Raw genomic sequence first — 26,995 nt, 5'->3', positions numbered from 1 at the left:
CATGGCAGTTTTTGTATTCCTGTCAAAAAAAACCCTGTTGTTTAAGAGGAATTATTTTTAATTATTGGAAGGATTTAAAAAAATGACATATGGAGGCTGAGATGAGGAATCTAGTTCTTACCTTGCTTTGAAAGCAGTCTGCTGTCTTGCCTAATGAGCTTTTAACAGAGGAATGGTTAAATTAGGAAACAGGCCAAGAAGAAAGGGAAGAGCATATAGCATTCCTACTCCTGGGGCTGGTGGTTTGTAGTGCCCTGGGACTGGAAGGTCCCAGTAGCACAGCTGCTATGGCTCATTGGTTAAAGTGCTATTAGGTTAAAAGTGACTTTCATTAATCTGTTTTATTTTATCCAAATGTCTAATTCTACAAACGGTTGTAACCTTTTTCAATCTAATGTCTTCCCTGCTACTTTCTGTCTCTTAAAGAACGACAAATTTCAAGTACTGTATGTTGTAAAGCAACAAGTCGTATAATATTAATGTAACTGAGGAAGTCTTGATACTTTATCGTTTTACGTGATTAAAATATATTGGAACATTATTTCTGTCTGTATTGGAAAATTATTCTGTCCTGTGCTAGGTATGTAGTAACATAATGCTGCCCAGCAGACATAAAATGTGTGCCTGTGCTCCCTTTCTTTCGCTCTTTTGACTTGCATTAGTGTTAAATTCCCTCAATTGTACTTAGTAATGCTTGGGATTCTTTTGTGCTTTGTGACTGAAAATTCATCATAACTGGTTCCTAATCTGCAGCTTTGATTTGGGTTCTTACTGTAATCACATTTTAAATATCCACTGACCCTTGTTGAAGGGTCCTTAGAAAGTTGTTTTTCCACTACAGATTTGGATTTTAAAGTTGAAAAGAATTGTTGAAAGCTGCTGAAATTAGTTCATCTTTTCCTGAGCCTTATCTGCCCCCAAAGAAGAGGATCTGTCGCAGTTCAGTCATGCAACTGGCTGAAAGCCTCAAACAGATCTCAAGCCAAGCCTTGAGCTTGCACTCTTCTGTTGCTTGGGGATTGCCTTTGTGCTTTTTGTTTCTATTTTGGTTCAGGTAGAATTTGAAAGGAAAGTGTCCCTAGGAGAAATGATACATGCATTGCCTAAACTGGGACAAGGGAGGGCAAGTCACTGGATCTGTGGATCTGCGCCGCCAGTGGCAACTTGTGTATGCTCCTCTGCCTCAATTCCCACACCTGGGAAGTGGAGTTAACGTCTTGCTTTGCAAACATGAGTGAAATCTCATGGCCCTTCTTCCTCAAGGCACTGTAAATTTTGTGGGTGAGGTGTTTATCTGTGTGAATGGTGAAAATAAATCCTTTGGTTAAGACTTTGGGGTGTTGCAGACATGGGCAATCTGTCTGGAGCAACAAAGTACTCTGCTGCTCTGATGAATGACAGTGAACTCAGAAATACAGTGTAGAGGAAATTCTTGATAGTTTCATCACAATTATTAAAGGAACCTTGCATTAAAGACCTGTATGCAAAATACCTTCCTACTTTAATTTCTATCATTAAAGGAGACTGTCTTCTCTCTACAGGAGAGCTTGGTCTTAGTGACTTCTGTAGAGAAACAGCCCAGAAATCTGAGTAGAGACCCCTTTTGCTTCTCCAGAATATTGATTTTGCCTGTAGCTTGTAGAACTGCTGAAGACAAAAGTTCTGTGAAAAGCGGATCTCCATAATACCCCGTAACTTCATGTATTCAAATTAGTTGCTTGCTGGCTGAGAGTGCCTATGCAAGTGTAAAATGGACATCTGTCAGGCAGCAGCTGTCCCTTACCTTTCTCATGGCTTCTTCCCTGCAAGTGGCAGTGACCATTTATCTGCCAGTGCCCTTTCTTCATCTTTGCTGGTTTCTGGTGAAGCAGTTGACCAGCGTTGTCTTTGAAGACTTAGAATGAGGAAGGGTTTGTGCCGTGTCACGTGTTTAATTAATTAATTTTATTTATTTATTTGGGTCTTTTATTCATTTCCTGAATGATTCCCAGCCAGTCACTTGATCTCTTTACAAACTGCCCATTCATCTCTGAAAACAAGACTGAAGGCTCACTGCCTCAGAGGAACGTGTGGAAGCATCCGAGCTGCTCAGCCTTTCCAGCAGGGTGGACAAAAAGAAGCCAGAGCTCTGGTTTCTCACTCTGATGTGGTCTTGCATTTCCTGGGCAAACCTGTCCAAGTCCCTTCATTTTGCTGTTGCATTTATTTATTTTTTTAATCTTAAAAAAGGGGGATTTTTTTTTCCCCTGGCTCCACAGGAGTGTTTTCACCAAAACGTGGTGGAACAGTATAGTGGCACAGGAATTGTATTTGCTTGCACTTATTTCTATGTTCTATAAACACAAAGAGCTGCATGGATTGAGGATGCACCAAAATCTCAGGTTTTCCCTTTAGTACTTAGAAGATTTTTGGAAGAAATATGCTTTCTTTTGTAAAGGGAAGGCTTTTCTACATAAACCTAAGTGTGAAAATATGGTAGCAAATACTTCAGTGTCATGTTTTTTTCATTTTCATTTGTAAATACAATTTTTGACAGCCTTTCAACTCTCTGTCTCATTTACTCAGAGCTTTTCATTGACCTTTTAATGTGGTAGGAAGCTCCCCAGTCCTGTGCTACAGGTATTAGTAGACTGTGTCTCCAGCATGCTGTAACTTCCATACTAGTTTTGTTTTATTCTCTTTTATTAAATTTATGTAGTGTTAAATACCCCGCAATTTAAAGGCTACTTAATAAAAGGATCTAATGACCAGGAGTCACATCCTGCTATTGTCATTCCTTATAGGGTATTTGTCTATGATTAATTCTTTTCTAGATAAATGTCCAGAAATTTGTAGTTTCTCACAAGTTGTACTAGAGGACAGGCATTTGTGTTCTATTGGAAACAATGATTCTGTGAAATTTACTCACACAGGGTACTGTGCCTGGCTGACATGATCTTCAAAATAGTCTGATCTTATAAGCATGGGCAAATCTAAAATACACATTCAGTGGACGATCAGTGGTTCTCGTTTTCTGAAGCTCAATGTTTTGTTTTATGATATCATTTGGTCTTTGAGGATGCATTCTGGAGAGAATAAGCAAGCAGTATCATCAGCAGTAGTATATTTGTGAGCTATAAACTTCGAAGGAGTAGGTTATTTTGCACTGATGTGTTTTTCCCATAGAAGACATGAACTCCTGTGCTAGTTTATTGGCAACATTTGTTCTCATCCTGCATTGTTTCTGGCTTAAAGTAGGACCTGCAAAAAGAAACAGACAGCTGGTGCTCTGAATTGATGACTGATTAAGCATCAGTATTGCCAGTGGGTTTTCATTAAAAATATAAATCTTGGTCTTGCAGCAATTGGGTTTTTTGCAGTTATTCTAAGAAAAGTAAAGGTTTCACTAATTACCTTTTTTTGGTAGGAATACTTTTCAACAACTGCATGGAATTTAGTTATTTGAAACTATCAACACATAACCTCACAGAGTGTGTGAACTCAGCTCTGCTCTCTGCTTCCTCTCAGAGCATTGCACAAACATTGCTTTCTCAGTCTGAGAAGAAGCAGTATATTGGCATGATACCTTTTGGTTGTAAATTCTGCTTTTTAAAATTGAATACTGTATTTTCTATGTTTCTTCAGGACTTGCTGGAAAGATTATAAAAGCCATCCTCAAGGAAGGATTTGAGATCTCAGCTTTGCAGATGGTAGGTTTCCATTTGTGTGTTTTTATGATAAACAGCAATTGGAATAGTGCTGTATGCATGTCATAGCCGTGCACAGGTGTCTTCCTGCAGTAAAAAAGTAAAACCTTTGTGCAGACTGTAGCAATGTTTTGGGATCAGCATTGTCCTTGTGATATTTGTGTTTTACTATGTGATCAGCTAATCTGTTTCTGTTTGCTTGGTGACCTTGAGCCAAGACACTTCACTTCCCTGTATCTGAGTTTCCCTGTAGTCAGGAGGGGAGATAATTATATCTGTCTCCTCTGGAGCAATTTGAGATATCTTTACAAAATGTACTAGCTAAGATTAATGAAACTATTGTTAAAATCCTTGCTTAATTTTTTTAAGTATATATTCAATATGAATTATGGGGAATGCTTTTAAAGGTACTTAAGAGATTTTGACACGCTGAACACCTTCAGCACTTAAAGGAATTTGGCACAGAGATGAGATTGTTCCCAAGAGTCCTGCCCTTCAATTCTGGTGGAAGTCTCAAGATCCAACATTGTCCTGTCACTCAATTCCCCATCACAAATGAAGAATAGCCCCTTTCTTTGTGGGATCAGCCAACACTACATTGTCTCCTTGTATTTGATGTGGAAAAAGATAGTGTGCTATGTTGCCTGTGGCATCACTGACTAAGTTGCTGACAAGCTTCATATGGCAGTGGTAAAGCCATTCCTTTCACCCAGTAAAACTTAAAGGATTCAGAATGTTTGCTGGCTGAGAAGGGTCCATGTATTCCTGTTGTTGTTTAATTCAGACTGGCTAACGTTCTGGTTTTCTTAGTTCAACCTGGAGCGTACAAATGTGGAAGAGTTTTATGAGATTTACAAAGGTGTCGTCCCCGAATACCTGGTAAGCCTAAGTTTAACAAGAATCCGTTTAAAAATAAAATATGCTCAAGTGAGTAAATTACCACATTTCATATTGCTTGGGATTGTGATATGGTTTCTTTTATGAATCTGGTAATGAACAGTTCTAGCTTCTTCTGAAATTCGTTGTGAGAATTGTATTATGTGTGTCATAATAGAGAAGAGCCTTTCAGGAAAGTTGTTCAGCCAAGGAGTTTGTAAAATACAACAGAGTCACGTCCCCATCTTCCCCCAAAGTTATTTTATTGATGTTTTATTGAAAAATTATTTTATTGATGTTGAGCTATGAGAATGTATCACACCTGCATCTTTGATTGGATATTGCAGTAGTGGCTTGGACCAAAATACATTTTTATCATTTTATTTACAATGGGGCTGCTGTATTGGAGGCTTTCCTAATGACATCTTGAACTATTCTTTGGTTTATTCATCTGACTTTTGTAAATATTCAGAAAATTTAAGATATGCTGTAATCCCAGTGGACCTCTGAGACTCTCTACAGTATTATGCTTTGTTGTACTGTCACATAAAACTTCCTGACTGCAGATAGAACAATGGGAATACAAAAAGATGATCTTGTCTTTCTGGATCACCTTCTCTCAGAGGATTTTGGTTAATTTTATTCATAGTAATTTTTACTTTACTGTGTAATTTATTTTTAGTAATTAGTTTAGCTTCTCTGCCATGCTGTTATGTTGCAAATTATCCTTAATTTTTAAATGGTTACATTATTGTAAATTTTCTACATGTTTACTAATACTGCTCTGAAGATGAAGTTTTTATTATTTTTTCCTCCTCTATGATTGTTCAGTCTAACTTCAACAGAGTTTGTAGATTAGTCTTTAAATGGGTTTGTAATACTGTTAGTTCACTCTCAGATTGGGGAATACTTATAAGGCCTCCTCTGAACATCATTTTTGACAAGTACCCAAGGGAGATTGGACAGGCATACTTGTAGGTATGTGGCAGAATTTAAAAGCATTTGGAAGTATTTGACCAGTGTTTCAGGACCTGAGGAGTCCTGTAGTTCTGCAAAAGTGTCTGCTTTAAACAAAATGGGAAATTCTCTACCACTTTCTGCTGCTCTTGGGCTGCACAATCTCTAACCCTCTAACAAGCTGCAAATTTTAGTTATGTAATTTAATTGGAGAGATACTCAGAAGGGAAGGTAAAATTTAAACAAGGTAAGTCAATAAATGGAATTTGGTTTAGGTGATGCCAATAAAAGTGAGAATCTGTGGCTCCATCCTACAAGTTATATGTGCTGAATTGACTCAGTTGAAAATAAATCAAATTAATATTTTTATGCACTCACGATATGTGAGAAGCAGGATGATGTGGAAAAGCTAATCATGATGGTAAAAGGTTCTGGAGAAGGCACACAAGGGAACAGCAACAGATATTGTCAGTGCAGTCCAAATAGAAAAGTATGTTACAAAATAGGATATTGGAGAAAGAATATGACCTCTTCTATATGTGACTCAGAACCATCTGTTTTGATCTAAATTGTATTTATCATTCCAAAATAACTCAGCACAGAAGATACCGGCATCCAGAAATCCTTTTAAAAAACTATACTTCCATTTCTTCCAGTTATTTCTTGTCAGTCAGATAAAGGTTTGACACTGTATATAAAGTACTTTGTGAAAAGCTGTATAAAAGCTGTACAATTGCCCAAAATTTTAGCTTTGTTTGTATCCCCTACGTGGGATATAACATACTGTTGCTTAGTTTTTGTGCTGTTTTGCTTTCTACTTCCTGCTCTAGCCAGAATAGAAGTGGGGGGGAAAAGTGAGATTATTTTAGATCAGCTCAGAATCCACTTTATTAATCAAAAATCCTTGGGCTTGATCCACCTCCAGGAATGGTTCTGATTGACCACAAACCATGCAATTTGATGAATAAACTATTTGCTAGAGAAATTCTGATATAGCTGTAACCAGGAGCCTCACCAGACAAATGTTGTATTTAGACTCAACTCTGGACTTGATGGGGCTGTGTAAGTACCTCAGGCTTGTCTGACACAGAACTGCCTTCCTCTGTGCTGTACTTGATGGCAGCTGGTGTTCAGGTCTCAGCTCTGTGCAGTGTTGAGGAGTGAGGAGTAACTTTGGTCATGTTGTTCACTGTTGCTGATGGGATGTCCGTGCTGAGACAGAAGCAATGAAAGAGGGGGGAACAAGAAAACATGGTTTGCAGGAATTTTAACTCGAGTTAAAAGCCCATTTTTTCTCAGTTTTCCTGTTAACAGTTGTTTAGATGACGGAATGTAATGAAATTCTGCAAGCTGTGACTTTAGGGCACTGTTTCTTAGCAGAATGAAATATGGGGCTTTTGGACCTCTTTTGAACAGAGGATCTGTTGGTGATAATACAGTTTTTGGAATTAAAATATTTATTTATGTTGTCGTGCATGAAGCTGGTCTGCACTCTTTTCATGTCCTTAAGGAGTACTTCTACTTAAACTTCCTAGGATCCAGGTGATGATGGAGGCACTAGATAAAATTCAGAGCGAGTAGCTTAGGCACACATTCTCAGTATGCAATCCAGTATGAAGATAGCAGCTTTTTGAAACAGTGCTGCTTGATTCAGAGTCAGGGTATTTATTATCTGTAATAATTCATAGAAGGAAGAGAAAGACCTAGTTCTTTTTTTTCCTTGTGCTCTTTCATCCACTCTGTATGCTTTGTCATGGTTCAGCTTTAATCTGCTGTGGTTGGTGGGCATGATTGCAGAACTCTGCTAGTCCTTACCTGTTCTCCCTTACTTTCTGTGCATGTTTTGTCCTTTCCTCATTGGTTGTGATTCCTTTAATTGTCTTGATTTCTTTAAAACTTGTCTGCCCAGATTTCTAGACAGGCATGCAATTACAAGGGCATGATTTGAAAAAGGAAGTGAGACTAGAACATCAAAACAGATTCTTTCTGCTTGTGAAACTTATACCTCTAATTAACAAACTCCAAATTGGCACTAATGCCCAGAGTTAATTTAAGCTTACAAAAACTAAGACCCATCTTCATCACCCAGATGGAACTCACGATGTCTCTTTACTCTCCTGGAGACTCCAAGGAAACAGAGGATTTCACTGTAACTGAGTTCCTGGTATTAGTACTTCACAAGAATGTTGCCAGACCCTTTCTCTAACAGGTTGTGCCACAGGCACAGATTCTTTTGGCTTGTGTGTTTCAGCTTTTATAGTAATCTGTGAGGAAAAGACAGTGAGAACCAAAAGCCCAGGAGACATTTTAATGACTTAAAGCCATCAAATGAGTGTATATTTGGAAACAGATATAGGCTGTGTACTGGGCTTCTGGTAAGGAACACTGCAAAGTACATTGCTGTCTGTGGAACTGGCTGAACACAGTGTGATTTTTCAGGCTTAAAACTCAGCAAAGTGCATTCCAGTGATTCAGTCTAGTTTGACAGGTTATGAGATATTGCAGTGCAATCTAGGTCCAGATCAATAAGGATGTACCTACAAAAGAATTTAAAGTATTATGGATGCTGTTATATTCTATTCAGTGTCCTGTTAAAGCTGAATATCCGATTTTTCTCCATTTCCCTCCTGTAAACCAAGCTGCAAAATGGAAAACATTTCTTTTGTGGTGAATACTAATGGCATCTGTTTAGTGTCCTCACTCTCCTAAATGCACCAATATTTCTTAATCGTTCCTGTCTTGTAAGTTGGGGCCTTGTTTTGGGGAGAAATACAATCCTTGCTAAAGCCCAAAGAGTTCAACTTTTTTTCTCTTTTTTTCTCTTCCAGGAGATGGTTTCAGAGTTGTGTTCAGGCCCTTGCATAGCAATGGAGATTAGACAATTCGATCCTTCAAAAGTGTTCAGAGACTTCTGTGGTCCTTCTGACCCTGTAAGTACTTTTGAGTGATAAATAAAGCTTAAAAAAATTGATGTGCTAAGTGAATTAAAAAGCCTAAGTGTGGTATGGCTGCCACGTGCCTGCTGCATTCATTAGAAACATGTCAGTATTACCTTGTCACAGAGGGCAAACACTAGTCTTGGTGGACCAGTCTGCAAATCCTTTAGCAACCCTTCTGATCTTACCTAAACCAGGTGATAAAATATTGTGATGGCATTTATGTGAAAGGAAAGCTATCTAGGCAAAAATCTCTGTTAAAAATTCACAAATATAATAATGCAAGGCTTCAGAGCCCTGGCATGGACAGTTATTGCTAGTGGATGCCAATGTAATCAAATGTTAATTCACTGCAGTCTCTGGCATTTTCCTAGGATGAAACTGAAAGAATAGATTCCTTTGATTTTCAGAAGGAAGCAAACAAAAAAGAGTATCAAAGTGCTCGTACCTGTTTGCCTCTGGCTTTCGTTTTTCATTTCTTGAGGCAGATAATTACATATGTGTGATGCTGTGTGCAATTTGAAGACAGGCGTAAGTGCTGTCTCAAAAAGTTTGCAGATTTTTGTTGAACAGTGAAGGCTGCTCTACACACAAGAACAACGAGGTGAAATATCAAGATACATGCATTAAAGTCAGGGTTTCTATGCTTTTCTTGATATGATTTAATGTTTTAGTTGCAGACTTTAGGGAAGTTCACCAGTCTTCATGGAAAAGAATCACACAGATGAATGTTCGAAGGGAAGAACAAGTTATTCAGGATATATTTTTCTTCAGATCCAGAGTTTCCATTATAGAAAGCACAGGTTGAAGGCATTGTCCAAACTTTTATTGCCTCTTCTGTTTGATAACATTAAAATATTTCTCTTCTGGGTTAGCATTTTGTAAACAGAGCATAAACCATTTATTTGACCTAGTTTTAACTGGAGGATGGTATATCAGTAGTAATGTACAGAATATAGTGATTTCAGTTTTGTTTCAAATTCCAAATTTAAGGTTTTTGGTCTTTAAAACATTCAAAGATACAGTTATTTTATTTGGGCCTATTACATAGTTTTCACGAGTCTGCTTGTTTAATACCTGATACATTAAAATCAACCTATGCTTGCAAACATCACAGTGGCTTTTGCTTATGAAAGGCAATGGTTCCTATATAAGGGGAGTTTCATTGGTTTTCCTTACTCACATGAAAAACTGTCATAATTATACAATGTGTGCAAGCAGCTGTTGATGAGCTGAAGAACTGAGGGTTGTATAAACTGATGGCTTTTCTGGGTAACAGAAGAAAACCACAAAGGACGGAACTCATTTCGTGTCTTCTGGATCTCTTGCTCCTCAGTGACCTAGTGATGCTGTTTGTGTTTCCCTGGTAATGGTTAACTCTCTGACTTGTGAAGTGGAAATGAGTATCAGCCTGCTTCAAGTGGAAGCAGAAACTGCAAATTTTGGACACTGACTTCAGAGCAGTTCCACTGATCGTATGTTTTGAAGACAGGCAACGGTGTTATATTTCTGTGCACTATTTTCTGTAAAAATTGCAAATTAATTGATTCTCCAAGCACATTAAGCCTATATAGAGTAACTGCAGCTGCTCTCAAGACTAATCATTGCCTGAAATTAATCTGTCTCTTCAGATAGTGTTTGTAGCTTGTCCTTGAGGATAAAGGGGCTAAGGTATCTTGGCTTTTGTCGTTCCCAACTGGAATTGTCAGAGAAGCTCACTTTGGCTCCTGTTAAAGAGCACTGTCATTGCTTTCAAGGCAAAGTGCTATTTGAAGTGAGTAAAGGTGTTGAAATTTGACTTATATTATGAATCTTTCCCAATCACCTGTGCTCTTTAATTATATCTTATATACATAACAAATGTAATAATTACTCTGTGGCACATCAGATATCTAAAATTACTGCGAATGTTAACAGCCCTTTCAGTCTTTTCCTGGTTTTGCAGGATGTTTAGGGATGAAGAAAGAATTAGAATTCTTCTATTTTGAGGATTAGACTTTAATAAGATAACAATTTATAACAAGTGTATAATGCTAAAAATGAAATGGAACTTTGGGCTATTTTCTAAAAGCGGGTGATATTTTGTTAGCACTGCAGATCAGTAAAGCTCTCTGCCAGAAATACCCTTCATTATAAACCAGCTTATGAATCCTTCATTAAAACCTCCTCTGTGGTAGTAGAGAAGACAACTAGACAAAAACCTGTTTTGAGCCTCTTTGTAGTCGTGTATGAAGAGCCCTATCAGATCTGGAAAGCAGGCGGTGGGATAAAGAGACTTCTCTGCAAGGAGCTGTGCTGAACATGCTCACTCCCCAAATTACTGCGGTCTGATTGAAGGGCTCAGTGTGGCAGATTTCTGGCTTGTGGAGCACTTGTCCCCAGTAGCTAGAACATGCAGTAGGATATATGCCTTTCCACAGACCTTGCTGCTCCTTGCATCCTTCGTGTACGCTTTTCTACTGAGTGTCTGGCTGGCTCACTGTACTCTCCTGGTGAGCTGTCAGCCTCTTTAATCAAAACTTGACTTCAGCTCCTGGAATGCAGCTCATTCTTTTGTGTCTTTGGTGGTCTCACCTCAGGCCTCTCTGTGGTCCAGTTGTGATGATTGCTCTTGTCTTCCAGTTGCACCCTCTAGGCAGTTCCCAGACTACTTGGATGCCGTGCTCTTGGTGTCCCTCTGTGCCTCTTCCTCTCTGTCCTGGTTTCCCTTTGTGGCTAGTATGTGAGTCTTGGAAGTGGGAGGTTGTCTCCACATCTATTCTAATAACCAGCTATTTACTCTTTACTTAATTTGGCAGCACCCTTGTAAAAGGCCAGCAGTCATTCTGATGCTCATCTTGAAAATGTTTCTTTGCAGTGTTAATAAGAGTTGTTTAAAAAGGTCTCTGAATGTCACACAAGACTGCAGCTTTTCAGGGAGGGGAGGCTCTGCTATGCACACCAAGTTACAAGGTTTGAAAAGGTGACATCCTGTGAGCAGCTGAGAACTTTTGTTCAGATATTTAAATTACAAATGACTTCAGGTCCCACTGATTTCGTGGTTTGTCTGAATCATTTAAGCCCTTTTTTAAAATACACTATCAAATATTGCTATGCAGGTTGTTAAACTGCACATTTTTTGCTGGCTGCTATTTTACTCTGTTTTTACTGGTGTAGTTGAAAAGAAAGAAGAAAAAAGAAAAAAATTGAAAAAATAAAATTGCTCTAATGGCAAAGAGGTAGCTGTTCTAGAAAGCTAGGAAGAGGACTTAAAAATTAATTCAATCTGATTCTTACAGAATACAACTCTTTTGAACTTTCAGTATACATTATTACTTGGAAATAAAAGTTACTAATTGCAGCTGAAGTCTGATGGAAATGAAGTTGTTTCTCCTTCATTGTAAAGAAATGAAGATGCTTGGAGGGGTAGGGATAAATGCAGCACAGTGTGCATTATCAAGAAAGCTGTTTTGTTTAAGCTCAGTAAGGAAGAAAAAGACAGCAACCTATTCTGCTGCATTGGTTTGGCTTTCTTTAACATGGACCAGGATGTAAAATGTGTAATGGAAGACCTTGGAACAAGGGGATGGTGGCTAGGGAATCTTGTCACTGGTTGAGTTTGCTGGCATTGATATTTCATTTCACTAATGTTTGTACATTTTTGGCCTTTGGAGCAGTTAGAGGCTTTTTGTTACTGCTTCGGTCTGAAGCTACAGCTTTAGTTTGCACATCTCTGTGCAGCTTCTGGGTTGAAATAACTGCTTGGTAACATTTTGTCATGGAGTTGTCAAGATGATGACTTAGTATTCATAAAACACATGAAAAATGCTGTAGAAATGGGGGGGGTGTGTGTTTTGTTTCGTTTGATGTATTTTTGGGTTTTTTTTTTGGTGGGGTTTGGTTGGTTGGTTGGTTTTGTTTGGGGTTTTTTGTTGTTGTTGTTGTTGTTTGGTTTTGGTCTTTTTGTTTGGTTTTGGGGTTTTTTTTAAACTTTGTTCATATGCAAATTAAAAAGTTGGTTATAATACATGATTCCAGGAGTCTGCATGAGCTACATGTCCCTGGATGACTGCATAACGTTTAGTATTCCTAAGAGCTTTTACTTGGAATTGGCAGTACACTAAACGTGACTCAAGTCCCTTCTGATATGAGATATTACTCAAGTGATGGGATGTGCTGCAATATTTCTGCCTCCTGTGGGATCCTAACCTGCCTTCTTTTTACACTGGGGATTTGCACTTTTAAGTGTAACAGTGTATCAAGTCTTTTGTACTTTCGCCTGAAAGAGCTGAAAGGGAGATTAGATGGTTTGAAACAAAGCAGTGAACTGAAAGAGCTGCAGTCTGCTTTAGCTCCATTCCTGACCTCTCGGGGTGACCTTGGACAAAAAGTTCAATATCTTTCTGCCTCAGTTAATCACATCAGTTAAATAGGGATAACAGTATGAGCAAAAGAGCACTGTTGCTGTAAGATCTTTGTTTTTATAGCCACTACAACCTCCTGTGAATTTCTAGCACTGAAATATAGGTCTGTGTGAGGCCTAAAATATTCGTGTTCACTCCTAGAGCTACATTATCAGCATGACATTTTCATATTGCATTGTATAAAAAATAGTTCAGTGGAAGATGTAGAGGAATATAAAAGCTATTTTTGAGCCTCCAAGTACTCATTTTCTGGTAATACCTTTATAGCTGTTTCAGTGTGGATTCTCCCTGTAGCCTAGTGAGCCCTGATGAGAGTGTTGACAATGAAGTGCATAATGTCTTTCAAGAGAAATAAGTTTATTTTAATCTAATTCTTTAACGAAGAAGATTTTAATATAATTGATTATCTGCTCAGATAGTCTGAGTCATATAATGAAAATAAAAACTTCCATTCAGATGCAGACTGTTATCAGCTAGAATAGCAAACAGACTAATCAATACCAGTTACAATATCCTGCTGTCTAAGCCAGCAGTGGGAAAGACATGATTGAATTGCTTAGATGTTATTTAGGGTCAATCATCTGATTCTGTCCTTTTAGGTTTTAATTTCTACATTAGCCTCTGCAGGCCTAATTAAAAAGTGTTCTAGACAGAGCTAAGGCCTCTTAGTTGGGAGACAGGTGGATTCTTCCCTCTAGTGCAGCCTCCTTTTTCTGAGCTGGCACTGCTGATTCATAAAGCCCGAGGTATCTGTAGGTTCAGGGCTTCTCCTGCCTTGTTCCCTGTCACCTTTCTGTGCACAGGGGATCTAGAAGAAAGAAAGTGCTGATAGCTGTGCTCTAATGACCCTCAGCTGCAATGTGACTGCAACTAGGAGTTGCCACCGCTGTTCTAGACTGTCAGTATGTTGGTGTATGATTTGAAATTTATCTCCAACAGTACTACAGTTTCCTGTCAGATGCAAGCCTGTGTCTCTGGGGATGCCAAACACCACACCTGTGGCAGTGAGTTGCTTTCCTTGGTTTCAAGTCATGGAGTCTGCACTGGCTGCACCAGGAACAAAACTGATAATTATTTGTCCTTCCTCTTAAAGCTCTGTGTAGCCCTGGGAGCATCTGAGAGTCAAGAATCCAAGAAGTACTTTTTACAGGCGTGAATTCAGTGTTCATAGTAAGTTCTCCTGATGTCTCTTTTGCATTTGAATATGTCCTGCAGAGGTCTGGCAAGCCGTGACACCCACCCTACCCCTGCTGCCCTGTTTGCTTTGACCACACGTGTGTGTGCTTTGTAGTGGCATGGATGCATGATCTGCTTACAGTTTTGAGGTGACCAGCTTAGAGCTGTGTTTCTTGCAGACCGTCTCCTCCAAGGCACTCTTTGCAGGTGATGGCCAGTCCTTTGATGGCAAGAGGGATTTCAGCCTCAGGGCAATATGTCTGTACAGAGATTAGAACAAAAATCAGAGCAGTAGTAGTGGAGGAGCCTTTTGCTTGCAAGTGGTTTGCTTTTGACGTGACTTCTTATTGCTGCAAGGTTGCTGTCATACGATGGCTGTTCCGTGTCATGTGGAGCTGGAGCTTGTAGGCTCACTTTGATTCTTGATGGCTACATTGAAATTTGCTGTTACTAGTGGTGACTGACAGTCTCCATCAGGAGACTAAATATTGACAGAGCCCTCAAGACCTAACTCTGCTTTAAATCCAATGTGATTGAGGCATGTTGGCAAAGTTGCAGTTGGGAAAAAGAACGCTTTTATCTGCCACTCCTTGTCTGTGGCTCCAGAGCTACTGAACTTGAATGTGTTATCAATGCAGCTGCTGCTACCTAAACACATCCTGGATGTGAGGTCACTCAAGTGAGTTCAGTGTCCCAAATACCAGCAATTCAGTAAAATAGGTAATAAAAGATACTGCATTGTCTATTACTCCCAGCACAGAGGCATGATACTGGAGAGTGTGCTGCTTCCATCCTCTGGAGAGAAGGTGCTGGTGCCCTCTGGAAGGGGACTGAGAGTATATTTGCATCTCATTTCCAGTTGCTGCAATGCCTTTTTCTATAATCAGGTGACTACCAAAGCCCCTCTAGCCTATGTAGTGGGGGTTTTTTTTGGAGTTTCCTCTGATACCTGACACTATATTTTAGTATCTCCTGATGACAAGATATGTTTTTAACATGTAATTTGTGGGCATTTGCAGGAAGTTAACAACATCTTGTCCAAGATTCTGTATGTCCTCCTGTAAAGTAGCATCAACTTCAGAAGCTTCAGGGTTCCCATCTGCATTCCTGTCTTTCCCTTATGTCAATCTGTCTCTGGCTTCAAAGTGTTTCTTTCAGGGTACCTCTCGCCTGGTTCCAGGCTGGAATCACTTGCTCTGTTTTAGCAATAGGGGTGAAGCTTAACATGAGCCCAGAGACTGAAGGAAAGCAGTGCCACAAAGCATTTACACTGGTTACTGATCTTCCTTGGCTTGCTGAGCTACCATGGAGACCTCCTAGTTACTCTCCAGAATGACTAATGTGCCAAGACATCCTGGAGCTGGATGTTTGGGCCTTTCCCTGCAAAGTATCACAGGACTAGCCATTTTGGGAAGGGTTTAAGCTGTACCTAGAATATTTACTTTTTAAGAAAACTCAGGTTTTTTTGTCAAGGCCTTGGTGCTGTTCAGCTCTGCGGACAAAGACATTTAATCTGATCTGAAATCACACAGACTAATTGTATCTGTAGGTAGGTGGGAATGAAGACTGAAAGACTGGCTTAGAAATCATAAAGGCTCCCTTTGCACTCAGACTGAGCACATCCCAAAGTAGTAGGTGTGTGTTAATAAAGAAGTGGTTATTTTAAGCAACTGTGATGAACGCAAGATTCTTAAAAATATTGTGAGTTACATAAATTTGTCTATTCAGTCTTGAGGAGGTGGGGTTTTTCTGACTACGCAGAGTTTTGGTAATAACTGTCCATCTGCAGGTGTTGTTCTGCAAAATGAATGCTTCCACATCCTTTTTGCATTGGATCTTCCTGACGGTGTTCTCTCCAGGCTTTGAATAAATGCCATGCTTCAGGGTGGTGTTACAGATTTAGTATCTCATAGTGATGGCTCATACGTTATTTTAAAAGTGACCAAACAAAGTTTTAGAAGTGCTTGCTTGCTTTTGGCATTTGCTTAGTTCGTGTCTAAATAATACAAAATCAATACATTTCAAAATATCATATCTTTGTTGTATCTCTACTTAGGTATCTTGGATGGATTAAAGGGAAAAGTTTTGCCTCCCACTACTGTAGAAAAAGAGTTAGGCTTCTAATGTAGCAGCTGATTGTGTGATACCAGCCTAGTATAGACAATGTAATACACAATGTAATTGTGTGCTGCTAGGTTGATCAAAGGTAGTCTGCAGGGTTCTCTCCAGGACTTTTTTTTCACAGCTGCACTGGATTACATTGTGATTTACCTGGTCTGTGGGAAGGTTTTAATACTGTTTAAAGACAACAATATGCTCTCCTCATGAAAAGAGTCTTTGTCAGCAATAGAAATAGCTGATCATCAGAACTTTAAGGTTGTAGTGTCCTCCTTCAGCCAGAGGGAGTCTGTTTTCCTTGGTGATTCCTTTTTTTTTTTTTTTTTTTTTTTTTTTTGTATTTTTTCTCCCTTCTTTTTCCTTTGGACTGTTCTATTTATGCCTCTGCTATAGCTACTGATAATTCTGGGAATAGATTAATTAATGTATTCTATCCATAAATGCAAGGTAAGAGCCTTTTGGAGAATATGATGGTTCTGGGTTAATTTCAGTCTATGTGGTTGTTTTCTTTGCTTCCCTTTTGTTCTATTTGGTTACACCAGACAGCAAATCACTCTTTTACCTTGGACAGCAATGTTTTTGAATGTATAAAATACCAGAAAAGAAACATTCAGGAAAAAAACCCCAAGCAGAGTATAGCTTCAGTTCTTCCTTGCAAAAAGGGAGCAGTGTTTCTAAAAGATATGGTAAGTTCTGAGGTCACTCTGTCTGGGAAAGAAAATTATACTATTACTGCACTAAACAACTGGGTTTTCCTTTAGTTTCTTAGCATTCTGGTCACGGTGACCTTGTGTGTTTGTAGAATCTCTGATTTGAATAGATTAAGAGTGTTTGCTTATATGCCTGACTTGCGGTTTTTGTCGACTGTAGATAGCCTTGTCCTTCACTAGAATTTGTCCCAACCTCTGGTTGGAACATATTGGTCATATTGTGCTGTTGCAAGTACTTTACCTTATGAGGTAATATAAGTGATATTTCATTTATAAAAAAATTAAGAAAATAATAAAGGTAGAATGTTTAAGAAAATCAAGGTAGAACGTGGTAGAACAGGCTGCAAGAGATTTTTTTAGAGCTCTGTAAATGGCAGTAAGCAAGAGTCAACACACAAAGCTGCTTGATGAAATTGTGCAGTAGAGAAAGTTATAACCATGTAGAAAAAGGGCAACAGAGCGGTTAGTTTTCCACACGAGCATTGTGATGTTGTGGTCATGAGTATCCTGAAATTGGCTGTAACTGTCCCAGAAGGTTTCGTGTTTTTCAGTCAGCAGATTATGAATGATTAGTCAATTCCTGAAAGTGCATGGCTTACTTTTCTCTTTTCCTTATTCCAGAGGACTTCTTAGTCAGGCTCTGCTTGGTCAATACTTTGGTAGTAGAGCTAGTAACTGCCAAACAAGAAAGGAGCTGCAGATCACAGTGTATCTTAGGTAGTCTTGATAAATTGTTATATGAGAGAAGCTGGCGTTATGGAGAAGATTATTCTGGTTGGTATTGAAAAACATCTGAAAGACGATGCAGTCATTGTCAGCCAGCATGACTTTGTGAGAGGAAAGTCCTGCTTATCAAACCTGATTTCCTTTTCTGCCAAGGTGACCCAGTGCACTGATCAAAGGAAGCCAGTTGATGTAATCTTTTTGGATTTTGGTAAAGTTTTCAATACTGTCTCTCATAGGATCCTTCTGGACGAGGTGTCCAGCATAGAGCCGGATAAACACGTCATGGGTTGGGTGAGCAGCTGGCTCACAGGTCAGACACAGAGGGTTACAGTGAGTGACATCAGACTGGGGATCTGTCACTTGTGGGGTTTTGCAGGGCTTCATCCTTGACCCTCTGCTCTTCAGTGTCTTCATAAATGACTTGGATGCAGGGCTGGAAGGGATACTGAGCAAGTCTGCAGATAATACTGAACTGGGAGGAGCTGCTGCCTCCCTCAAAGGCAGAGACCCCACCGAGAGACCTAGATAAATGTGAAGGCTGGGCAATCACCAACCATGTGAAGTTCAACAAGAGAAGGTGCTGGATTCTGCACCTGGAATGGAGCAACCCTGAATGTACAGACAGACTGGGGAATGAGATGCTGGAAAGCAGCACCATGGAAAGGGACCTGGGGGTCCTGGTGGATGGAAAGTGCCGTGAGCCAGCAGTGCCCTGGCAGTCAGGAGAGACAGCCCTGTCCTGGGGGCATCAGGCACAGCATCACAGCCAGGCAGGGGAGAGGATTGTCCTGCTCTGCTCTGAGCTGGGGCAGCCTCAGCTCCAGTGCTGGAGGCAGTTTGGGGTGCCACAATCCAAGATGGTGCAGGGCCTTGGGGGAAGCCTTGGGGGAAGTATGAGGAGGGGCTGAGGGCACTGGGTCTGTTCAGCCTGGAGAAGAGGAGAATGAGGACAGACCCCACTGCAGTTACAGCTTCCTCGTGAGGATGAGAGGAGGCGCAGGCACTGATCTCTTCTCTGTGGTGGCCAGTGACAGGACCTGAGGGAATGGCCTGAAGTTGTGTCAGGGGAGGTTTAGGCTGAACATTAGGAAAAGATTTTCCACACAGGAGTTGGTTGGGCACTGGAACAGGCGTCCCAGGGAAGTGGTCACAGCGCCAAGCTTGACAGAGCTCAAGAGCCATTTGGGCAATGGTCTTGGACACATAGTGTGACTCCTTGGAGTATCCTGTGCTAGGTCAGGAGTTGGATTGACAATCCTTGTGGTTCCCTTCCAAGACAACTTGTTCTGTGATTCTGTATCTGCAAGTATTTTCTGCTTGAACTACATTAATGAAGGCTTCAAAGTGGATGAAAACAAATACTGGGGCCTAAACCTTCCCTTCTGTAACAAAATGAAGTAGTCTGGTTTCACATTTATAATGATGATAGGTATTGTTGTTATTATTGTTATTATTCTTCCTCCTCTCATCAGCTGCTGACAGCCATGGCATAGTTGTGAGAAAAGCTGCAGCAATAGTTTTCAGTATGTATCACTGGTCTCATTGCCTGGGGATACTGTTAACTAAACAAAAACATTTTAGAACCGGGATATAAAATGATTAATTCAATTTCTGAGAACTTGCTGAAAAATTTGGGGTGCTGCTTACTGGTCTGTTTGATTCAGGCTGATGTTCTCTGTTCTGCTGAATTTTTATCAACTTCTTTCAGTTCCAGTATGATAGACTGCATCTGATGTGCACATGGGACTTCCCTTGAATACTCCTAATGAGAAGTTTTTCCTTTCTGAGCTTCCATTAATTTCCCATATCAAGGGACTAGAACATTGTCAGGGTGGAAGATGGGTGAGCAGCAGTTCTTCATATTCCAATGGCAATTCTCAAGTTCCCATAGGTGACCTGGTATGGTCTGAGTTCTGCAGACTGTGGCTTATCAGAATGCCACCTGGGAATTACAAGGCATCACATCAAGGAGAGAGAATAGTTGAGGAACTGAGCTGAGATTTTAAAGATCTGAGCTGCAAGTTAGACACTGAATTGTAATTCTTGTGAAATATGTATTTCTTTTGTGCCCCTCAAAAATTACTGTCTAGGTTTCCCACTCCAGAAAATGGGGTCCATTCTGCTATTTTCTGTTCTTTGTATCTCTTCCTATAAGTTTTTCAGACCAAGAACCATCTGTTAGCATGCATAGGCACATGACCTAATACAGCTAAAGCCCTGAACAGAGCAGGGACTTTTAAAAAGTAATTGTAACACAAATAATGAGTGATTCCTTCCATCAGAACGGGGCTGTTCACAACTGTGTGGGAAGATGGCAGCACTGCTGCCTCCAAGGTTGCACTGCAGAGGCTTTAGGGCACAGAACGGAAGGGGAAGGTCTCTCCCATGCTAAGAATCAAATGAGAGGGATCTCTTGAGTATGCAGCAGACATGTGGATTTTATCTTTCAATACATCTCCATCTTCTGTTGAAGTGGATGGTCCAAAATTGGTTCAGCTTGGGAAGTCTCAGTAGAATTTCAAAACATTTTTTTTCTGATTTACAAAGTTCAGAGCTCTGATACCTGGACTGCCTCGCAAATGTAGAATTTAATCTCAAAAAAGTTCAGAGGAAAGGATAATTTGTACTTACTCTTACTGTAATTACTGGGGAAAAATCAGCCAAAATATCTGGAGATGGAAAATGATGTCTTGCAACTTCATAGTGACTTTTACTGGAGGCTCTTCACATATTTTGCTAATCTGAATTAATGAAATCCCCAAATATCTTTTGCAGCCTAGTGTGGTTTTGTCCTTGTTTTACAGGTAAATTAACAAATGGATGATATTCTGGATGCCTTGGAAGGCACTGAGAAAACATCAGTAGGACCAACTCACTTTTAAAACTTAAAGCATCTAATAATGAAATTTACAGTTATACTGTGTGTTCTGATATCTTATGGGGTTAGTTGCTTTTCAGTTGTTAAATGCTTCCTTTTTCCAGCTTGTCAAGTAACATAAATATCCCTTGTGGCACCCAAATAATGGGACAAGCTGGATATTTTATCTTTATTCCTATTTTGTGACCAGCTTGTATTTGGTATCTCAATTACCTTCAAGGCTTCACTGTCCTCTCTAATTTACGCTTAACTTAGGCATGCAGCTGCCCAAGTTCAGCACCTTGGCACTGGCAGACAGGCACACAGACTTTCTGAGCAGGGCACTTACCATTAGAATCACTATAAAACGTCAATCAGAAGCACCAAGAGCAGTGAAAATACTGTCTCAGGCTGGCAAATATGCCCAGAGCCGAGACCCCGCAGAGAGCTGGGGCAGACCCCTCGGGCTGCAGGGAAAGAACAGTGGTAGGGAAGGTCTGGGAGTGAAACAGGGAGAATCAAAGTGCCTGAGGGGATGGAGGGTGAGGAGGAGACAGTGTAACAACTTGTACAGACTTGTGAGCTTCTGGAAAAGTGCCAGCACTGGAGCATGGAATGGAATTTTAGGTCCATTAACCAAACTTCCAAAGGTACGGGCCTTCAGACTGGTAGTTCAGAGGTTGGCTGACTTTAAAATAAACAGAAAAGTAGACAGATTTTTTTTTGTTGTTTTTTTTTACTCAGACGAGAGTAAGCTTACATAATAAAATAAACTATGGTTTGAGGCGTTGCTGCTACTGTTGCAAAACGGTTTGATTTTGGAAGGGGTTGCGCCTCAGATGCACTTTTTATAGGCCTCGCAGTTGGAAATTTGACTGCTGTTTGCCTGGATTAGATCAATTAATTTGCTGAACAAACCTTTACAGCCACACACTTTGACGTACAGAACTATGTGCACACAGACTTGGCTCAGTTAAAAGTATGAGAACCTTGTCAGAATGGACAATAAGTGTTCTATTCTGCCATCAGCCAGGAGGAGACAACCTGGAAGCCCAGGTGAAGCACACAGTGCTAAGGGGAGGGATGCTTAGGCTAAATATCATGAAGACTTTGAATGCAACTTTTCCAGGCTCTTGAGTTTGTCTTGTGATAAAGATTAAAAGTATGGGGAGTTTAGTGTGTGTATTTAATGGAGGTTGTTTTGGCTTGATTTTTTTTTTTTTTTTTTGTGATATGTGGAAAGTACAGAAGCACTCTCAGGTAACACTGACTCCCTTGAAGTCTGTGTAAGGCCTTTGATACTGACTCTGTATTTGTACATGACATTGCTGCAGCTCATGTGGAACACAAAAAGAAAACATGTTACGGTCAACAAGTGACTTCTGTTCTGGATTGGTTTGTGAAATATAAGCTGAAGGAAGCTTCTTGCATGCTCTTTAACACTGACCTGGTTTTGTATTTAGAAGCTTTATGAAGTACCTATCTACAGGCAGACCTCAGGTTTCAAGGCAAAACCCTTCCCCAGTTAAAGTTTTTACGGTGGCAACAGCACCACTATCTTAGGTAATTTTTCTCCGGAATAGAGACAGAAAGGCCTGTCTCTATTCCAGATCTCTAGGGATGATGAACTGGCCTTGAATTGCTGCAGGAGTAGAAAATTTCTGTGTTCTGCAGCAGCCAGTGTTGATTTCCAAGTGACCTATTGCTTGAACCTGAGCAACGTAAACCAGGGGAGAGCTGAGGTAACAAATCGGGAAGCACGCACACTCACAAGTGATTGCCTAGAGTTTGGAGGGAGTGTGAGCTGCAGAGAAAACATGTGAAGCAAGCTAAGGCAGGCTGTGCCTTTTGGCACCATGCACGAGGTTTCCTGTGACCACAGATTTCACTTTGACACTTAAGCATCTCTTGGACTGATCTGAGGTTGTTCTCACAGTAACAGTAATGTTAAAGTGTTTGTAGCTTTATCAGCATTGCAGGAGGTGCTTGTCCAGTATCCTGTTTTGTATGACAAAGACTGTACTGCTTTTATCTTGTTACCTCTTGCTGATGGCTTGTAGGAATGAGTATTTTGTCCAGCTCCCTACTGCAACCATCAGTGTTTGATGGTGCTAAAATGTCCTGAAAATAAAACTCACCTGAAGAGCTATGATGATGTGAAGAGAGAGAGGCACTTATTCTTCTTTAGCTTCCATAATTGCTGTCGTGCAAATGTTGTTTTAGATGTTTTTTATGCACTGCAGAGGAAGCTCAGGTGCCTTGCTTGGATGAGGCAGCAAGCTTTCCAATGCCTAAAGGTCAGCCAGAAAAATTCCAAGGTGAGTGGTGGAATTCACATTCTTTTATTTGTTCACAGTTAACGTGTGTTCTGTTCTCTTGACAAGGGCGTAGCTGATCCTTAGGAGGAGAAAGGCTTCTTTGTCTGGGGCTGGCTCTGCCTTCTGGATTAGGTGGCACCTTCAAAGGGAGAGAGGGACCATCTCACTCCTGACAGCAGCAGGGCATGGAGAACTGCAGAAGGAAAAAGCTTCATGAGTGCAGAGTGGGGAAGGCAGAGGTGGTGACACCAAGTCAGCATAAAGCCTTCACAAAGTGATGAATGAGGAACACCAAGAAGAGCAAGGAGCAGGCACACAGCCAGGGCTCAGCTAGAACAGGAAAACTGTTTTACTGCAAGTGTAGAGGGATCTGTGCAGTGTTGCAGCCCAAGAGATCCTCTGAATGCTGCTGATCTGAAAGCAAAACTTAAAGAAGGAACCTGCCTGGTGAGCACACTGTGGCTAGAGAGGGTTTGATCAAACTATTGTTTTTATTCTGCTTCATTCAAGAGGGCCGGGAAATTTTCAAGGTTCCTTTGTTCTAATTCATGTTTAAGAAGAACAAAATTTTAGGCTGTAAAGGTTCCTTTGTGTAGTTTTGATCCATTCAGTGACTAAATTAAATATTCAGGACAGTGCTTAAAAAAAGCTGGCCAAATTTTCTTGAAAGTTGCAGTTTTGGCTGGAATACATCTTACTATTCTATATAACTTCCATCCAGCCCATGAAAAACCTCAGCCTTTTGGAGGAAAAGCAGTTAATGAGCTTTGCATATGAATATGTTCATGATTTTTTCAGTTTGATTTTGACATATTACTTGCATTGGTGACATTTTTGTTTCCTTTCACTCATGTAGAAATGGAAAAAATTTAGAAACGTGATAAGTACTTCATGCAGGCAGTGTTGCATTGGACACAGTTACATGATAAAGAGAAACATGAAATATATGCACCTGTACCTCTGCACAGGATAAGGATCTTCAAAGGGCTCTCTGTAGATCAAAGCCCAGCTGTAAGGGGTGATCACATAACCTGCTGAGTAAGGCCAAGGAGGATGAAGCCCTTTGGTACACCAGCCCTGGTTTGTTTTGCCATAGACAGTGTCTTCTTGTGTGAGGTGCCAGTTTTGTTTCATCCCCATTTCCATATGCACACAAAGCTCCAGCACACGCACATCAGTCTCCTCTCATGCATATGGTGGAGCTGCAGCTGCTCTTAACTCCTCCATCATCCCACTCTCAACTCCTTTCAAAAAAATTCTGAAAACCATTGCACAAAATGAATACTCCAGAAACTAGACTCAGCCAAAAGCTTAGGAAAAAGGTTTAAAAGGGGATGTTGAGGCATGGAGAAGCCAACCCAAAGCCCACTGTTTGTATCTCCCTGTTGTGACAGATGAGGCTCTATAAATAAAATGATTGGTAAGCTTCCTGTCATGGACTGGAAGAGTGTGTATTAATTATGAGCAATAAGTTCCATAATGAACTCTCTTCTTCCCTGAAACATTCCCAGGATTTCCAGCCATACATACACAGGAACACAATATATGAGCTGTATAGCTCTTTGTGTCTCCATCATTTACAGAGGCCTTGTTTCTTCATGATTCCTCAGTGGTGTAATAAGAAAGCAGTGGAATAGTAAAATTTTGGAATGGACAGTTATTGTACTTTTTTTAGCTATGTAAATGTAAGCAGAGACTATTTCATCCTGCTTGTTAACTAATGGCAAGAAAGGCTTATTTAGATTCTTATTAATCAGGTGCTAACAGTGTAAAGTGCTGAAGGACCTATCTTTGAGCATCTCTGATCCATTGCAATCCTGGGCAGAACAGAAGGCATCCTTCTTTGTGCAAGAGTTCCAGGAGGGCACTAGAATGTGTAGCAACCTGTGTTGAAAAATGGAAGGAAGAACAGGAGATTGCACAGTGCAACAGCAGGAGCTTTTTACCCACGTTTGTGAGAGAGTGAGTCCACAGAAAGAAACATGACATCTTTTGTCATGAAGTTGTGAAGTAGAAATGATGGCTTAGGACAAATGGTAAGCCAGGAGACCATAGCTGCTCTTAAAAAAAAAGGAGAAAAGAGAGGGGAGGAAGAAAAAAACAAAACAAAAAAGTAGGTTTGATGAAAAAGGTGAGTCAAAGAAAATATTTTGGAATTTTCATAAGAAGCAGCATTTCTGGTCCAGTTGGAGGACAGAACAGTTTGAGCAAAAGAGTTTCTGATGGATAGAAAGTAAACAGAATATAAAATACCAAGCTTTAGCTTTTTAGACTTGAGCTGTTTCTAAATTGTTTCCAAAGGTTTCATAGCCATGATCATTTTTTCTAGTATTCCCAGAGTTTCATTAAAATGATTGAAAGCTCCAGTGCTATTGCCGGCTTCCTGACAGCTAGTTATTACTGCAATCAACAGTTGCTTGAAGGAAGGCTTGATTAAAGTGTCACATAGTTGTAGTTAACTGGCATGTGACTTTGTTTCTCCAGCAGACTTCCTTATCTCAAGCCTTTAATGAGGACCATGTAGAAGAGGGTTTTTTTTTTCTCCTTGAGGCTTTTTTTTTTTTAAGGTGAAACTCTTGAACTTTCCTCTGAAGCAAAATTCGTTTGATGTTGAGTGTCTTATTCAAATGTCCTTGACCTTTGTATCAAAAGATCTTGTATAACCTGTGATGTACACACAGTAACAATGAGGAACTGAAACTTCTCCATATAACATGTTCTGGGTTATGCACACTCCAAGCATTAAAGCAGTTTAATTGTCTTCTGGGTGGGTAACAGATCATAATAAATCGTTAGTTGGTATGACAGGAAAATATCTAGGACTTGCTGAGCTATTAGAAGTCCTTGCCCTTAAAATCCAATTGTCTTAGTTTGGTAATGAGATGTAAGGAATGAGTGAAGCTGGAAAGTGGACAAAGGCTATTGTCAGATAATGCTCTTGTGAGATCTTTTGGGACTAGCTTAAAATACTCACTGCCGTCCCAGAAGAGGCTGTGCATCATGGACTGGTTCTCATTTGTACCTGTGCAAGGTTTTCCAGGTCAAGAGCTCCTGATGAAGTCAATCTGAACCCATTTGACACTGAAAGTTAAGAAATGCTTGGACAATCCAGTTGGATGACTCAGTTGTGGGAACAGTAACCTTCAGCTGTGACACTGAAGCAAACACCCGGGAGTGGCACAGTGTAACTGCACTGGCCACGTCCGAAGTGATTACACCCTAATGTACCCAGTGCCTATTCAGAAAGGGGCTGATGAAGGCTTTGTTGGCAAAGAGTTATTTTCTTTGCTTGTCCCTTCATAGGCACTCAGGGGAGAACATCCAAAGGGTTTTAAGGAGGGAAAACTGGATTAATTTCACTGTGCATGAGATAGATCTTGGAGAAGAGCTTCCAGGGTGTTGGGAAGAGAGGCCAAGTGCCTATGTGGCATAGGAAAGGGGTTAAAAGACAAAAGTGCAAGGTGATAGCGTAGAGAGGTACTGCAGGACTTCATTGTGGCTTGAAAGAGAGTATGATGGAGGGGAGAGCCAGTGAAGGCAGTCCTCCGGGGTATGAAAAGAAATACCACAGTAAAGGTGTAGGGGAGGAATGTTATCTCAGGTCCTGAATATCTGCTGTAGTAAAAAGGCCTCTGAGATGCTAAGAGGTATTTGGCATTGTAGATGAAGAGTATTGAAATGTTAATTTCAAAGAACAAAAAAAGATGTGGAGTCTGGACTGATCCTTAGAGGGGATCAGATGTTGGCACTAGTCATGGTATCAAAGGAGAAGACTGAGAGGTTGTTCAGCAGCTGGACTTCACAAATGTCAGGTTCTGAAGCAAGTAGCTCCATGTTAAGGGAAGCAATCTGCAAGGCAGCACATTTGCGTCTGCTCATGGACAGCAGATCCTGTGCTTGAGACCTGCAAAGGTCTTAACATGAGCTAACTGTGTTAATACAAGTAGCAGTGAGGTGTATCTGCAATATGAAGGGTCCTGTATGCCACCCAACATGGCTTGATTGGCCCAATTTCAAGCAGGTATTCATAGTCTTGGTCATGTTTTTTCAGCAGTTGTTTTATGTGTGTAGTGCAGGTTGGAATTTCCCTCTCTCATTGAATGGTTTGGGTTGGAAGGGATCTTTACGATCAAGTAGTTCCAAACCCTCCTGCCATAGCCAGGGACACCTTCCACTAGACCCAGTTGCGCAGAGCTCCATCTATCCTGTCCTTGAACGCCTCTGAAGATGGG

General features: G+C 40.4%; 1 protein-coding gene across 2 annotated transcripts in view; it reads left to right on the top strand.

Annotated features, from left to right (window-relative positions):
• NME7 (NME/NM23 family member 7) overlaps positions 1-26,995 on the top strand; it is an 87,821-nt gene that overhangs the window by 44,842 nt on the left and 15,984 nt on the right. For both annotated transcript variants that reach the window (XM_040091196.2, XM_040091205.2), the window contains exons 8-10: positions 3,625-3,689; positions 4,497-4,565; positions 8,348-8,449. In XM_040091196.2, the coding sequence (XP_039947130.1) occupies positions 3,625-3,689; positions 4,497-4,565; positions 8,348-8,449 (236 nt within the window). The remainder of the gene's footprint in view (positions 1-3,624; positions 3,690-4,496; positions 4,566-8,347; positions 8,450-26,995) is intronic.

This window comes from Hirundo rustica, chromosome 2 (assembly GCF_015227805.2).
Source record: "Hirundo rustica isolate bHirRus1 chromosome 2, bHirRus1.pri.v3, whole genome shotgun sequence".
Lineage (NCBI taxonomy): Eukaryota > Metazoa > Chordata > Aves > Passeriformes > Hirundinidae > Hirundo > Hirundo rustica.
Note: the sequence above shows the minus strand (reverse complement) of the source record. Positions and strands in the feature narration are given on the sequence as shown.